Source organism: Stegodyphus dumicola, chromosome 10 (assembly GCF_044657685.1).
Source record: "Stegodyphus dumicola isolate Sdum_Otavi_A_Nest chromosome 10, ASM4465768v1".
In the NCBI taxonomy this organism is placed as follows: domain Eukaryota; kingdom Metazoa; phylum Arthropoda; class Arachnida; order Araneae; family Eresidae; genus Stegodyphus; species Stegodyphus dumicola.
In genome coordinates, this window is record NC_140777.1 from 180,671,816 (window position 1) to 180,688,120 (window position 16,305).

The window sequence follows — 16,305 nt, forward strand, 5'->3', positions numbered from 1 at the left end:
CAAGGCTGACTCAGCCTTTCATTCCTTGAGTGGGTTGATAAAATGAGTACCAAGTTTGCTTGGGGACTAAACACCAGAGGCCCTGCTGTTCAGGGCATGTTCACGCACCCCGGGGCCCACAATCAAGAAAGCAGATTTCGGGGCACTGCAGGCCTTGGCTTATTAGGGCTGTTGCACCATTGAGTTTTGTAAATATTAGCATGTTTCTTAAATCGTATATTCTTATTATTATGGCTCCTATTTCTTAAACATGAAGTTAGTACAAAGGTTATTGCCAAGTTTATGTTTACCTCTCACTTACACTTTGTGGCTGCGATGTTTCCAGAATTGCTTTAAATTTGGCATCAGAAACATTTTCTTGTCCCAAGGACTCTTAAAAAATTAACCAAATTAACTCTTGATTCAAATGATTCGAAATGAACTTTGCAAGATTAATGATAATGGCAGGCTGTGCTTTAATTTTTATTCTACCACTGCAGTCTTTCAACATTTTGTGTATTACCAACTGTTGTTGAATCAACAAAATTAAATTTATGATTTATGGTAAAATGCTTCTGACCTGCTTTTTCCAGGTATGCTTTATGTGCTTACCGATAGTCTGGATAAATTGCGGATAGCTTTTGTACATAGTCAACATCTTTCTTTGAGTGTGGTTACCTCTCTCTTCAGATCCTGTGTGAGAAAGAACTCACCAGTTTCTCTGAATAAGGCACCAAGTGGAAGGACTCTGCCACCATTATTTTTATTTTGTAGGAACTGATTTTTCATTAACATCCACAATTTTTTCAGGTCCACGTATTTGGTTGTTAGATCAGATATAGAAAATCTTTGTCAAAAAACTGCTTTAGTCATTAGTTGTATTTCAAAGTTGAAAAGATATCCGAAGAGTTGCTCCTCCGATCATGTAATTGATGTCATTTTCTCTGTCATTTCAATAGTAAATTAAATAACTGTACTATTACAAATAGTATTCAAAAACCATTAAATCAGTTGCCAAAATTGATGCTTTTCCTTCACTTGCAACTTTTCATGTTGCACTCCAGATGCTTTCATTGATATGTAATTTTATTTAATGACCGCTTTGGCATGTTCAAATGTAAGCTAAAAAGTGTCATGCTTGGGAGAAAGACACAACATTTTTCTCACATCTCAGTCAATCAAACATTTTAAAAATTTTTTTAAAAAAAGAATATAAGTTAGCAGCTGGGATACTCTCAACTCTTCCCATGACCAGAGAATTATAAGTGATCATTGATTGTTACATTTGTATAAAGAAAGGAAAATTTCTCTTGGAGCTCTTCTTGTCATGAGCAAACTGTAAATGATCATGATTGGGGTTACCAACCATTTTAGAATGGTTTGTAGCTGTAATTTATCAATAATCTTGGCATCATTTACAAAATGAGGAATAGTAATAAGCAAATATGAATATATTTAATTTTGAGTGTTTTTTTTTTTTTTTTTTTGAGTGAATGATTCAGTAGTCTGCTAATTGCCGAAATTTTAATTTCCTGAAGCAGAGAACATAAGATATATACATGTGTTCTATTGTTAATTTTTATTTATGTGCTTTATGCAAAGTTATTTAAATATATAATAAGACTTTTAAAAATCTTTTGAATGATAAAAAAAATTGATACACTATGAGATTTATCAAAATAGTTAATTCTCTAAACTCTCTGATTTTTTAGACATCATAGATAAATTTGCCATTATGTTTTCTTAGTGAATTAGTTTTTATTTTATAGTCATATTGAAGATTTTTATTTTTGCCATTTTATTTAATGAAATGCCAAATCAAAGAGAGTAAAATTACTAGTATTTAATTTTACCGCTTAATTTAAATATATTTAAGTTACACCAAATTTTGTATGTCAAATGTAAACATTTGATGCTTAGTTTAAATAGGTAAGTACTTGAATATATAAAGCCTATGTAATATTAATTTAAAATTTGATGCTATACAAGGTAATGCCATAGAAAATACTTGTAGCACTTGAAAAGTATTACTTCATTTTTTAAAATATTTAATACATATTTATTTTTTCAGTCATCATCTTCTTGGGGTTTCAGTAGCTGGGGTACCAGTTTGCTATCTACTGCTGCATCTTCTGTTACAACATTTACAAGTCAAGTGTGTAAGTAAATTTGAAAATTTATTGTTGATTAGTGCATATTGATTAACATTTTTTAATCAACATCTTATATTTTAATAACATCCTATGTTCATTTTTCTCAAAATTTAGTTTATATCCTAAATTAAAGTAAGGAATTTTGGCATTACATGAAATTAACAAATTAAAATTTTTATTAAGATATGATTTTAATCAACATTGCTATCTTAATAATTAATTTAGGTATTTAAAAGATAAATACTTATGGTAAGAAAAATATGCAATACATAAGGAGAATGTGTAGTTATTATATAGATTTTGTAGTTATCGAAATACATTGAACCTTCTGTGGCAACCGCCTTCTGTAGATGACCACCTCTAAAAAAGACTGCATTGTAACTGAAATTAATTGTGACTACTAAAATTGTAATTTCAATATCAGCCTAACAGATTTCAAATTATTGTATGAACTAAGAAATTTATCTCTAATAGGAAATTGTTTTTTATCGAAAAGGATTTTATATACATTTCTGAAGCATAAATTTTATTTTTAATTTTATTTATCTCAGTGTAATCTAATTTTTCCTATAGGCTGGTTTTGTTATATGTTACACATTAAATGATTCTAATATTTCTGAATTGTTAATGCTAATTTTTAATTTCCTGTCTACATAGCTGGCAAAGTATAATAAAAGTGGCATGGAATTTAAAAAGTAAAATGAAGAGTCATGTTGCAGCGGCTATGTGTCAATGTTTTAGGTGAAAAAGAACCTCCATTAAAAATAACATTTTGACCAAGATGTCTAAAAAAGGTACTTTTCTGTTATCAGGACCAGGTCCAGAAATGTATGTATGAATGTATTTTTTCATGTATGCATGTATATGTGTATATACATATGTATCTGTGTGTGTACTTACACATAAATGCACATACATACATGCATACATACACTTCTAACTCAGGTCCTGATAACAGAAGAATACCAAAAAAATATTTGTGTAATGAGATATCAGAGCTCAGAATGGAACGAAATGTAAACCAGAAATCTTATTACCTCTAGATGAGGGTTACTATTGGTACTATTTGTATAGACCTGATAGAGAAAATTAATAAATAAATAATAATAGTAATAATAAATGTAAGTAAAATAAAATAATCGAAGTGAAGAGGTAATGACATTGATTGACTCAAGATTACTTATGTGACATTGAGTTATTGTTTTTAACCTGATGTAGCTTGCATTGGGAATAAAAATAAGTCTCTGCCATTTGACAAAAAATAGTGCCACCAGTAAGCTATGTTTAAAATTGTCTGATGTAAAATGTCAGATTGTAAGGCTGCACATCTGCTAACAATATAACATTGAAATATTAGCGATTTTATATTAGCATCATATACTTTTCCTGTAAAAATGTTGACTTTTGAGCTGAATGAGCATCATTTGCAGGAAGTTTTTTAGTTACTTCTTTAACTGGAGAAGTCAAAGATTTACAAATATTACGCTGATTCTTGTTGTTTGTCTTCTCCAATAATCATTATTTGGCATGTTATTTTAATCCGAAATTACTTCTTTAATTTGAAGAAATCTGCAGCTGAGGCACATTGATTGGTTGTAGAAATAGATTGGTGGGGCTGCCTTAAGTGAGAGAAGTTGTAATGAGTGATTTCAAAAGTTTAAGAATGATGAATTTGATATCAAAGACAAAGAACGGAGCAGAAAGATAAAAGTGTACAAAGATGTAGAATTGGAAACATTATTGGAAGAAGATTCATGCCAAATGCAAACAGAACTTGCACTTACATTAGGAGTGACTCAACAAGCAGTTTTGTATTGTTTAAAATCATTGGGAATGATTCAAAAGCAAGGAAATTGGGTTCCGTATGATTGAAGCTGAAAAACATTGAATGCCAATTTTTTACGCATGAAATGCTATTTGCCAAGCATAAACGAAAGACTGTTTTCCACTGTATAATCACTGGTGATGAAAAATGGATTCACTATGATAACCGAAAGGAGAAGAAATCATGGGGACTACCTGGCTGTGATTCTACATCGACGGCCAAGCTGGCCGCTCAGACGGTATAACGGTTAGGAGAGTCGACTGCGACACCAAAGGGTTTGAATTTCTGAGAAGGCATGGATGTAAATTGTCTGTCCTCTCATAAGATGTAATGGTGGCTGCCTATTAGGTGCCTCCACAATAAAATGGCCACCCCTTCTCACCGTCATCTTGGTGAGACGGGTATCACGATCCTGGAACCTCAGTGATCTATCATCTTTTCTGCGTTCTGTCCTCTAAATCGTAACTTTTTTTGTCCCAACAAGGGGAAACTTTTCTTAACAATGGAAAACCTTGTGGTTTTCCTCTTCGGAGGTTGGGGCTTGTTATGAGAAACTGGAACAGCTCTTGTTTCTGACTTCAAGTGGCGAGGAAACTGCCCACATGTTTGCCATGCATTGTAAAGGAGGGTCCTGGTAGGAGTGAAGTACTGTTGCCAAGATGTTGCTTTGGCCTCTGCTTTAATTAAAAAGGAGGCACTCTGTCATCCTCATGGACATTAATCGGCTAGTCTCCTGAGCTTAGTGTCGGCAGCTTGGGTGTGCCGAAGTATCTGCTCTTGAGAAAGCCGACTGTGGGGCTTCAGTCTTCATATTGGTCCGGTTAGCCCTAATACAGGAATCTGTGTTTCATCCATGGTGAGTGTGGCGATCAGATCTGAATCTTATTTCTTTTCAATGGGGCATCAAATATTTGTATGATTACACATCCTGATTCTAGTCAAGTGCAGGAAAATGCTCAACGATCTGAAAAAACTACTGTGAAGAAGATACGCACAGGATACATCGGACTCAATTACAGTCCCTCTTCGAGTTGAAAACTCTTTCGTTTCTGTACTTAAAATTAGCTGATGAACTATTCTATAATTGGTTCAGAGGTTCCAAAATATCTTTTGTCACTGTTATTAGGTTTATATATTGTTGGGCAGAGGAGATGACGTCCATGAAATGGTGTAACAAACAGCTTACTATGTAAGTGCTGCAGTTGACTGGAGCAATTATAAGCAATAAAATAATAATAAGGATCCTTAAAATATTCTTAGGAAGCAACATGTGAGTATTATTATTATATTGGTAATGTGTTGTTTATTTTTAATTAACATTTAATTATTTAAGTATTTTAATGAATGGTTTATCTGAAAATTTTGAAGTCCTTCTCAACGCAAAAAAAAAAAAAAAAAAAAAAAAAAAAAATTTCAATGTTAAATCAAGTAAAAGAATAAAATTAGACTTTTGCAGTGAATTTAAAATTGAAATAAAAAACAAAAATAAACAAAAAAACATGAATTTAAAACTTACTTAGGGGACGAAGTAGCAATCCAATAGTGAATTGTAAGTCAGTTTGATGTATCCTCCTCTTGATGATAACATTACATGAGATTTGATTGAATTTCTCTTCTTTTTATATTTTTATGGTATTGATATACATTTTCAGGTTTTTATAATTTTTTAGGTTTTAATTTCACATTTCTTAAATTCTTATTTTGCATATTAATAGTATATTTTGAAATGTATTGGTATTGAATTTCACTTTCCTTGGATGTTTGTGTAATATAGGCTCTAAATTTTGTACTTTTTGCCTCTATGTATATATATTCCCTTTGAGATTTTGCAATGAGTCATATGCTTTTTTCTTTAGCTCAGGGTATTGGCACTGTACTTGAAACAGTTGAAAATACACTTGGAGTTCCACCACCAGAAGAATTAGCTACTGCCCAGAATAAGCAAGATACAAATGATTCTCCATCTGAGACAAAAGTTCCTCAAAGTAATTATTTTTCTTTCAATATGAAAATATAATTTAGATTATATATTACATATTAATAACTGAATAAAACTATTGTTTGATTCTTAATCACAATTATTCTGCAGAACATTATACCAGTAAAATTATTCAGAAGTTATAATTTTAGGTACTTGCATATTATTCCATTGACCATTAGTGAGAATTTCAGCAACAGTTGTCAGTAATTATGCAGAATTGTAGAAGATATGGTCATCCATAATTGGCACTAAATCATGCAACCTAGCCGATCTGCGGAATAATATCCAAGCAGCTAATTTTGCTAAATAATTCAGCAGCTTTTAGAACTGAGAATTTGTAAATATTATCATTCATTAAGAGGGCAATTTCTGTGTCATAAAGAAATATTGATGTTGCTGTAATAAAGTTGCTAAGCATGCCTGGATGGATTGGGAACATTGTGTCTATTTTATACACAACATTCCCTGCTCTTTAAGAATGTTATGTATTAATCAAACTCTTTGAAATTGACAGTTATCATTAGTGTTTGTTAATGCTACACCAAAAATATAGTACTGGTATTCAGAATTTTTTAAACTTTTTTTTTTAATTGCAAAGGCACTTGATTATACATCATTGGCCCTTATGCATCAAAGATGCATGAAATTGGAGCATGAAAAAATACAAAAAGAGAATTACAAAAAGAGAAAACAGTAATTAACCTCATTACAATAAAAAACTACATCTGGAAAACTGGAAAATGGTAAAAAAAAATGACTAACATTAAGCATTAAAAAAAGGAAAGGAAAGAAAAGAAATTTAGTCACTGGAAGTCGGCTGCATGGACTCTCTAGCTTGCCAGTGTCGGCTGTGTTTTCTAAACAGTTTCTTTCTAAGTCTTTTTTTTTTTTTTTTAATTTGTGCTGGGGTAACACAGATTTTTTTTTTCCTAAGTACATAAACACAGTTGGCTCTTTGCCATATTTATTTGTTTATACAAGAACAAACTATAAAAATAAGAACCTTTTTTTATGTACAAATATAAAATAAAGGACCAAACATTATAATCAAATTATTAATAACACCAGTAAAATAATAATTTGTAACTTTAGAAGCAAAAAATATCATATAGAAAATAAACCATTTTAGTATTATAATTCAATAAAGGAACAAAACATATAATAGTATCATTAAGAGGAGCAAATATCATAAAAATCTTACTAAATATTCTATAATATCTGTTAGTGGTGGTGGGGACAACTAATTCCTTAAATGCATTTTTTAAAAATGTGATCATAAAAAAAAGATACATCTGTTGAACTGTCATTAAACCTGGAATGTACTTTTGTGCACAAATTACCTGCAGTTGAAAATGATCTTTCTGCATCTATGTCAGTTAATGGTATTGCTAATAATGAGACATGTACTTCCTCTAAATATTTGCATCAAAGTCCTTCATTTTCTAACAACTTGGTCTCTTATCTTATGGTTTGAAATAAATCTATTATCACTTTTGTATTATTATTTGTGGCAATTTTTTTATTTATACCTAATTGTAATTTCTTCTCGAGAGGCAATTTGGTACTTCTTTGTTGTAGTGGCCCCCAACCATATTTGGTGATTTAGATTTGCGCCAAGATCTCAGCTATAATTTTGCCAAACTCGTGAAGCGTGAATGTAAAAATAAACAACACATTATATACTGATAACACATATACTCACATATCGTTTCCTAAGAATATTTTTAAGAATCCTAATCCTTATTACTATTATTTTATCGCATGTAATTGTTCTAGTCAACTGCAGCACTTTCATACATAGTAAGCTGTGTGTTACATCATTTCATGGATGTCACCTCCTCTGCCCAAGACTACAAAAATCTAATAGCAGTGACAAACAATATTCTGGAACCACTAAACGAGTTTCCAACATGGAAGCCCTTCATCTTTTTGCAATTTTTGACATTGCACCTCCAAATGGGCTCATTGTTAACATAAAATTTCATGTTGTGGCCATTTTCACATACTCAGTTGTCAGGTAATAGACCTCTTTCTTGAAAAATTATATGGCATCCACCTCATTACTTGGTAAATTAAAAATTGTTAATGTAATAGTCACACACACAAAAAAGGGGGGAAAGAAAAAGGGCAATGAATATATTTTAAAATAAACAATGCAAATTCAAGAACCTCATCAAAAGTGGATGATATAAGAACACGCTGGTGCTAATATACGATTATATGGTGAGGTATAAGAACATGCAGTTTGTGCTAATATATGATAATGTGGTGGGGTATAAGAACGCATAGCTAGATTTTGGTGATGTCTCATTTGATTGGGGGGGGGCTGCTATAACAAAGAAGTACCGGCAATTCTTTTCCAATATTAACATCATTATCATATTCAATGAATTCCTTTGGGTAAACTTGTGTTTACTCTTCATAATTTTTTTTGTGCAAATTTACAATGAATTTAATTAAAATTGAACTTGTTAGCCTCATTTCTTTCTATTTTTTTTCTTTTTCAAAGCCATTTTGATTATGCAAATACCTCAAAATATTTTCTATTTCTCTATGTCTTTCCTCTGTGTACATTTCCAGTGTACTGTATTTCATCAGATGGATCTGTGTCTTAATTTTTAAGTGTTCATGACATACAAATTATTGTTGCATTCAAAGTTAACATATTGGAATCCTTCAGACATAATGCCTCCACAGCCAGCTTTATTGGAAGCAGAGCTGACACAGTTTTAAAAATTAAATCAAATTCACTATTGGAAAAATTCATTTGTAAATTTAAGTCTAATGCTTTTAGAATTAGATTTTTTAATTTCATCATTAAAAGCAAAATGTTCCAGCATGTTTTAGAATCTAATATTAGCATAAGTTCTTTTTTCATTTCAGAAAGTATATATTTTTGTAAAGCGACATTTTTAGTAGGGAAACATTTAAATACCTTAAAATTTTTTTGAATTTTCTTATCCATAGGAAGCAATCCTTGGTAATATTTCATCCTCTTTACTGTTTTCTAAATATTCAGCTGATATCAAATATTTTAGTTAAAAAAATCAGTTATTAATCTTTTATCTCTGGCTGTCAATAATTAAAAAAAAAAAAAGCAACCCCCTCTTCATGTGTCTGGTATATTATGACATACTGCCTAAGATTATAATTCTAATATTTTTATAATTTCATTTGTTAACAATTTCACTTAAGAGCACTTACTTGAGCACTGCTAATAAAGTCTTTACATATGACAAAATACTGAGACTTATCGAGCAAGGATGTTAGAAAAACCACACTGCTGAGGGTAATCTTTGAATCCAGAGAATGTTGTCCTTTCGGTGCAGATAGATTTATTTCATAAACAAATGAATTTGAATTGCTCCTGCAACTGTGTGTATGATCAGACTGTGTGATAGGATGCATAAAACAGTTGCTTTTATCATAGACTCAAAGGTATAATAAATAATTTTTTTTTTTAAGTTTACATTTTAAGAGATGTAACTTATTGGAAGAATATATACTGATAGCACATATACTCACATATCGTTTCCTAAGAATATTTTTAAGAATCCTAATCCTTATTACTATTATTTTATCGCATGTAATTGCTCCAATCAACTGCAGCACTTTCATACATATATTGTTGTTATGTATATATATTGTTTTTATATACAGTTATTATATTTGCATTGTACAATTAGGTTTTCAAGTTCATAAAAAAGTTTGCATAACTTTCTACCCCCCATTAGACATTCAACTGAAATACATTTTGCTCGGTATAACACTCTTTTCTTGTCAAAGCATTATCTTTTCTCAGTGTTACTTTTTCTAAATGATGTAATTTGGAACATTGCCTTTTTAGAAAATTAATTAATATTTCATTTTTAGCATTTCATGCCATAAAAGGAAAATTTTGTTCTAGTTAAAAATTGCTACTTAATTTAATAATTATTTATATTTGTGCTAGCTAAACAAATATGTATTTAATCTGATACTTGCTTTATTTGCCTAGTTAAGAAAGATGTCTACCATTGATATCTATGAATTATTGTTCCATTCACTGATAACAGCTTATTTAAATACGAACAATTTTGTATTATTTTGCTATTTAAAATATTTCTTGATGTGTACTAAATTAGGTATAAGCAGCAGAAATACTGTCTCAGCTTCCATAGAAGAATATAATTTTAATATCATTTGTTTTTCCAATGATATTAAAATTATATTCTTCATTTTATTTTTTGTATGCATGAATTTGAGGATCTGAATAATTTACTTAATTTTTAAAATCTGTGTAAAAAACGTTTGATAGAAGTACATTAAAACATTTTTATTAAATATTATGTCTATTTAGAAGTTATACATGTATCTAATTACATATTTTGTATTATATATGTGAATATGTCTCTATAATATTTTGAAACAGAAGAAAATATTTATTGACAGGTGCAGAAAGTTCTAATTCTGAAAAGGCAGAGGAAAATGAGAAAAGTGAAAGCAGACCGAGCTTGTTACCTTCTTGGACCAAAGTCTTGGAGAATACTGTTAGTTTTCCTTTTTTATGAATGGCAGTTTTCTATGAAATTTCTTTGTGATATATATGCATAGTAAGGATGTGTCTTACTTAGTCAAGTACAAAATTCTCTTGGTGATACAAAAGAGGTTTTTTGAGCAAATATTTAATTGCTGTATATCTATTTTAGAAGAATAATTGTTTTTTACTTGTCAGATTTATTGGAATACTTCAAACAACTATTTATTTAGAATAGTGCTTTTCATTACAAATGTTTATGATATGATTTGAATTTTTTGTTGTCAGAATAAATGTATGATAGTAGTGAATTATCAAAATCTCAAGTTTTGAGGATTGTTTGAGAAAATTACAATCTACAAATAATGCAAAGTTGATTCCTTTAATTTTTCTGTAGATAATTTTCAATAATCTCATATTATTTATGTAGCAGTAGATATGCAAGGGTAAATTGATAGACTGTTTGAGTAAGTTAATAGATATATGTAAGATATGAAATATAAAAGAAAAGTATAAACTTTAATTTCGCACTACTTTAGTACTGAAAACATGCATTTTTAATACAAATTATCAGTTTGAAATTGAAAGGAGGGAAATTTCGAGCATATCTTAAACTTTTATACTTGTTTACACAATTGGGGAAGCAATATTTATGAAGTAAGTGTTGGAAAATAATTCTGAAACTATATATATATTTCGTGCAAACAAAAATGTACTGTATTTTGAAAAAAAAAACCTAGAGAAAAGCTAAATGCAGATTTAAATATCTTAAATTTGTATATAGATATCTTAAAGCACCAGTTCTCAAACTGTGGTACACCTACCACTAGTGATACATTACAATATTTTTAGTGGTACAATTTTTACAGAAAAAAAAAATTAAATGAATGTTCAAAATGATATGGCTCTAGAAATGATAGGCCGAGAAAACTGGCTAAATTTCACAATATTCACCATTTTTTTAAACCTTGTAATATCTAAAATGTTAAAAAGACAGAATATATATTTTTTCAAATGTATCTTGCCAGTGCTAGCCTTGTGACTCAGGTTACTCTTTATTTACCACAATTGTTATATATTCGTAATATACTTTACATTTTATTGTAATGTAAAAGTTTCATTTACAAATATTAATAAATAATATAAATTTAAAAGGTTTTATTCTTTGATTATATACCCTCCATTTAGGATGCATTGATTTTTAATAGTGAAATGCTTTTATGGTGGTACATATATATTTGTTTTATATTTATGTGGTACAAAGTTTGAGAACTCCTGGTTTAAAGTATTGCATGGGGTTCTGAAAAATTACTGAGCAGTATAGTGAAGATGTGGTTAGAAATTTGTTGTCGACTTTGTTATGGACACATGTATTATTAACAAGTTTTTTTTTGAGTATATGATAAAGGTATTGTGAAAACTTTCAAAATATGTATAAAAAATACCTGAAAAATTACATAAATAGACCTTAACAGCTCCTTGAGTGACTGAAATAGCTTATAGTATTAATTTTTGTGAAGTATATAGATATACCTTATCTTTTACAGGGGTCAAAAGTCATTATGGGTGGATTAGATACACTTGAAATGATTGGTAAGAAAACGTTTGATATTTTGACTGAGGGGGATCCAGGATTAAGAAAAAAGAGAGCTGCGTTTTCACCTAATATGAATTTGTCACAGGTAATGTGGATTTTTTATTTTTATTAGATATGTATTAGTCATGTTAAACTTGATTTAATTTTTTAGTATAAATTCCTTTGTGATAATTCTAATAACTATTAAAGATATTACTTTTCATAAAATATAATTGTTTTTAAAAAATCGTGATTTTTCATGATTTAGAAAGCATATTTTTAAAAAGGCAAAAAGTTTGCAAAGTTTTTGAAATAACAAAGTAATATGGAAAGCAGCTAATCAAGGCCTAGAATACATAGGTATCTATACTTAGGGCAAAGTTAATTTGAAAGTAGAAGGAAAAGTAAAAAAGTGTGCATCAGCCAAATAACCTGTTTGGCTAAAATATTTTACTGAAAAGCTCTAGTTACTAAAAGTCATTTAAAGAACTACTAACAGATGAAAGCAATAAATAAACTGATTATTAATTATGTAGTATTATATTTTAAATATAATTTTTTTAATAATATGCTTGTAGTTTGTCCTCGTTTCTATGTCAGACAGTTGAATGTGTGGTAGACCACACAGAGATAAGTAAATTGTGTGCGGTCCCTGCAATTCATGGCTCCCAGCCTTTACGAGGTGTCACATGACATATTTTTGACATCGTAGAGTCATAACTTCTTGCCTAGTGTCAGGAGATTTTATTGTTCTTCACCCTGTCTGTCATCAAAGCCTCTTGATTTCAGGAGGGGTGACAAACCAAATGATCTGATTTTTCCTCTGATATCATTCCAGATATAACGAATCAGAGGATGTAAAATGCTACTGTAAGATTAAGGCGGTGTGACTAATTCAGTCTGAAGATTTTCACCATCGGGAGTAACATCAGAGAACACTCCTGAACTCACGGCTAGAGAGATCTACAATGCTCTTGAGCTCTCGACTAGAGAGAACTTTGTTAAGAGACTCCTCACACTACAAGGACTATAATTCATGTCACTTTAATTCATGAATTATATATATGTGTGTATAAAGAGTTCTAGTGATAATAATAAATACGTTCGAGTTTAAAATGCAGTAGGAGCACGCAACCTAGCAACCTTACCTAATCATTATAATTATTATGAGGAGTCAAATATGCTACCTGCAGCCACTCAACACAGAGTAACCTGAGAGTCACTCCCACATTAGTGACCCAAAACTCTTCCTAATGGTTTGGCTGTGTAGAGTTCCTGTGATTTACCATAAGAAAACCTGTGCTAAAAATAAGCTTGCCACAGGCAAATATCTCTCATGTTTTCTGTAATTAGATAGTCCATTACGATCAGTCATCAGAACTTATTAGTAAACTCAGTTTCTCAGATTTATGAATAGCTAATTTGTTATAGCAATTCATAAAGAAAAGCATTTTGCTTTTTTGCTAATACATGCAGTGGTACTTCGGTATATGACTGCTTTGCAGTGCTTCCAACTTGGTATCTGTCCTGTTTAGACCAAAAAAAATTTTGTTTGGTATGCAAGGTTTGTTTGACTTGAGTTTGACAAGTCACTACTGTGTGCCCTGTACTTGTTTACCTCTTTTGAGACAATGCTACTCTGCCCACGAGCATCAATATGTTTGTTGCTACTTAGTTAATAATCTGTGCTATAGAACTGAATTTTCAAGTGATTTTTGTGTTATTTCATGAAAAGTTTTTGTCGTTTCATGATTAAATTGTTTTGACTTTTCACAATGTTAACGAGAAGAGTCAAGCAACAGAGAAAACTTTTAGGATCACTATTAAAGTGAAAAAAAAAAAATTGCTAAAAAGTATAAAGATGGCATGTTTATATGCTTATAACATTGCGAAGGGGGTGAAATTTTGAGGGATTATTGGATAATTTTAACATTTAATTTACCATATATTAATTTTATCACGCTTTGCAATTGTTATCCAAGGCAAATGCTTCACATATTCAAATTTTTGCATGACTCTTGTATTTAGATGTCTTAAGCCCTTCGCGCTGACTGTCACGTCTACGTGCCAGCAACGAACACACTCACCTCCCAGCCGACACGCAGGCGTGACAGAGCATTTTCCCGTTTACTACCGACTGTCACGTATTTGTGCCAGTGTCCTGGAACATTTTTCAAACTATAATTTCTGCCACAAGATGGCACTGTATGTCCATATGGTTTCAGGTACATGTACATTAGACCTTCTACTCGAAATGAGAGAAGCATGACTCACATACACGTGTTTTTGATTATATAAACAAACGGGGAACTAAATGTTTCCGAATGGCGTGATTTATTACGTCTCTTTAAATTGCACTTTATTCGCATGTGGTAGTTGTTTATTGTAAGTAGAAGTTTTATATGCGCTAAAGCGTTGAGTATTTCGGTTTGCAGTTCAGTTTTTAGAAAATAATTAGATCTTGTTAGACGTGAATTCTTTCTGTTTTTACCATTGCAATGTCGAAGCGTCGAAAATGTTTAACAGAGCATGAAATAGCAAAAATGATGCAAAATATTTCAGATATTGATTCTGAAATTCTGATATTCTGATATTGATTCTGAAAGATTAACTGAAAGACATTTTCCAAAACTTTGTTCAGAAGAGACTGATAAGAAAATGAGAAGACGATGCTTCGTTTGTTCACATTCCTTCAAAACGGCAAATGAGGAAAAATCCTCCAAAATGGCAGATGAGTTATTACGAGTGCAAGGAATGTAACATAGGACTGTGTGTAGATCCCTGTTTTCAAATTTTTCATACGAAAAGAGAATTTTAAGTACTATATTTAGTTTTCAGATGTATAATGTTAAAAGTCATAAAATGGTGAGTAATTAAAATAAAATGTGTAAAATATTCATTTAAACAAGAAATAAGGTAATTAACGTATATATATAAAAATATCTATAAAGCATAAGCCATTTAAATACTCTATAGAGCATTATTAAACAATGCGTTGATACTTCGGAATTTCATGGATTTAGGCTTAGTAGCAAAAAAGCTCCCGGCCCTGGAGAGACGCTCGCATAAGACACTGCCAGCCTCCACGATAAGCGCGCGTTTTTGCTACCCAGCTCGAAGGGGTTAAGTGTCGGCAACTTAACAAAGATTGTCGATTGTTTGAAATGACAAATATTTATAATGATATATACCACAGTATATAGGTGCTTAGACATATCATCTTCTGAGTTGATAAACTCCATTTGCATGGTGGTGCTCTAGCATAAAAGTAATTGTAAACTGCACAAAAAAATGGCAGGTAGTTCTATATCTCCTGTTCTACTGGTCTGATTGACGAAATTCAAATTGCATGTTTCATGTCTTGAGAGCCCGACTTAGGATATGCATCAGATTTATATGTAGCATTGTTCTAATATAGGTATTTTGACACAAAATCAGACTTTTACTGAAATGACATGCCAATTTTTTCCATATTTCGATTTTACGACTTAACTTATGCCAAACTGCCAAGTTTTGTAAAAATTGCACGAGTATTTAAAAAATTAGTTCTCAAAATTTTAGCTCATCTAAGTTAATTGAATTTGATATATATTGTTACTTTTTTTTCTCTTCCTTTTCTTGACACCAGCTGTTGCATTATTTTCTTACTTCACGTTCGTACGGGGTTTGTAGATTTGGAGTGAATAACGATGACACTTGATGAAGTATCGAAACACACTTTATTTAGACAATATTGTCAGGACAGCTCCAAAACACGTTTTACAGTCGTTGAAGATCTACTATAAACACGCTGACATGATCAGCGGCACAGCCTTCAGGTTATCAGGCTATCACGGTGGAGACAGCTTCCTGCAAACAGCCGACTCTGCTTGGTCATTCTCAGAACTCCATGTACTCTCAAGGCTTTCCACGCTACAACTCGCGATGCACTTGACGACGCAGGAGCACAATGACTCTTTGGTTCAGACTTTCCCAGAGCTTGACATGCTCTCTCGACGATGCACTAACCGCGATACACTAACAGACTCCTTCAGTGGACTCGACGACCCACTCGGCACTCGCTGCCCGGCTGTCAACTCGATCGACTCCGCAGGGATTGACTCGCTAGACGAGGCTCACACACTCTTGATGAGAGACACACTTGATACTACTCTCTCGCACTTTATGCGAGGTACACACACTCTTGATGAGAGACGCACACTTCTCGATGAAGCACACTTACTGACTGCGGACCAGCACGGTTTATGTAGCTTTCAGCTTGTGTTCGGGAACATT

The 16,305-nt window shown here is 31.4% G+C and overlaps 1 protein-coding gene across 1 annotated transcript in view; it reads left to right on the forward strand.

The window, feature by feature from the left end:
• Positions 1-16,305, forward strand: part of LOC118191722 (protein FAM114A2-like) — a 45,645-nt gene that overhangs the window by 11,835 nt on the left and 17,505 nt on the right. The window contains exons 2-5 of the mRNA XM_085825945.1: positions 2,051-2,138; positions 5,814-5,942; positions 10,370-10,467; positions 12,002-12,136. Coding sequence (XP_085682071.1) covers positions 2,051-2,138; positions 5,814-5,942; positions 10,370-10,467; positions 12,002-12,136 — 450 coding nt within the window. The remainder of the gene's footprint in view (positions 1-2,050; positions 2,139-5,813; positions 5,943-10,369; positions 10,468-12,001; positions 12,137-16,305) is intronic.